We start from the raw sequence: 945 nt of genomic DNA on the forward strand, positions 1-945 counted from the left end.
GGAGTCACTGACTGAGCTGAGGGGTCAACGTAAGGAGGAAAGTTCCAATAGAGGGTCACTGACTGAGCTGAAGTGGTCAATGTGAAGAGAAAAGTTCCAACAGGGGGATCACTGACTGAGCTGAGGTGGTCAATGTGAGGAGGAAAGTTCCAACAGAGGGTCACTGACTGAGCTGAGGTGGTCAATGTGAGGAGGAATGTTCCAGTAGGGAGGTCACTGACTGAGCTGAGGTGGTCAATGTGAGGAGGAATGTTCCAGCAGGGAGGTCACTGACTGAGCTGAGTGGTCAGTGTGGGGAGGAATGTTCCAGCAGGGAGGTCACTGACTGAGCTGAGGCTTTCCGGCCGAATGTGCTGACACGTTGCAGGCTCCTTGCTGCCTGAAAAGTCTTGGTCCCAAAATAGGGCGGTGGTGTATTTCTGGCTGCCGTCTTCGTGCCCTAAGAAAGTTGAAGCACTCGGGAGCAGGGGGAGGGTCCGGGCGGGGCCGACACCTGATGCCGCTGGCCCCAGCAACTGAGCAGCCGCATAAATATAGGGGGAGAGGCGGCTCTTCGGAGAGCACCGTCTGTGGGAAAGAAGAGTCTGTCCTCGGTGTCGCTGCTCCTGCGGATCCTCAGCCATGGTGGGTGTTCCTGCTCACTCACTCACATTCTCTCTCCTCACTAATTCATTCCACATCTCAGTGATTTTGCAATGTTTCAAAGTTCTGTTTTCTTCTTGCCTTGCAGTCATTCTCAGCAGACGAGTTGGCGGGTAAGTGTTGACCAGGAGCCCCCGGTGCTGGCTCAGCTGGCCGGGACGATGGGAGGGGAAACCAGCGCGGTGCCTGAGGGCGGTTACTTCTCCTTCAAACCCATCTTCTCCTCTTTCTATCTCTATCTATCTATCTATCCCTCTTTCTTGCTCTATCTCTTTCTTTCTCTCTATCTCTTCTCTCTCTCTC

The 945-nt window shown here is 54.0% G+C and overlaps 1 protein-coding gene across 1 annotated transcript in view; it reads left to right on the forward strand.

Moving 5' to 3' along the window:
* Positions 1-538: 538 nt before the first annotated feature.
* The window catches only part of LOC122551468 (myosin light chain 3, skeletal muscle isoform), a 10,332-nt gene continuing 9,925 nt past the window's right edge, over positions 539-945 (forward strand). Inside the window, exons 1-2 of the mRNA XM_043693417.1 lie at positions 539-624; positions 731-755. Coding sequence (XP_043549352.1) covers positions 622-624; positions 731-755 — 28 coding nt within the window. The 5' untranslated portion in view covers positions 539-621. The remainder of the gene's footprint in view (positions 625-730; positions 756-945) is intronic.

This window comes from Chiloscyllium plagiosum, chromosome 7 (assembly GCF_004010195.1).
Source record: "Chiloscyllium plagiosum isolate BGI_BamShark_2017 chromosome 7, ASM401019v2, whole genome shotgun sequence".
Taxonomy (NCBI): domain Eukaryota; kingdom Metazoa; phylum Chordata; class Chondrichthyes; order Orectolobiformes; family Hemiscylliidae; genus Chiloscyllium; species Chiloscyllium plagiosum.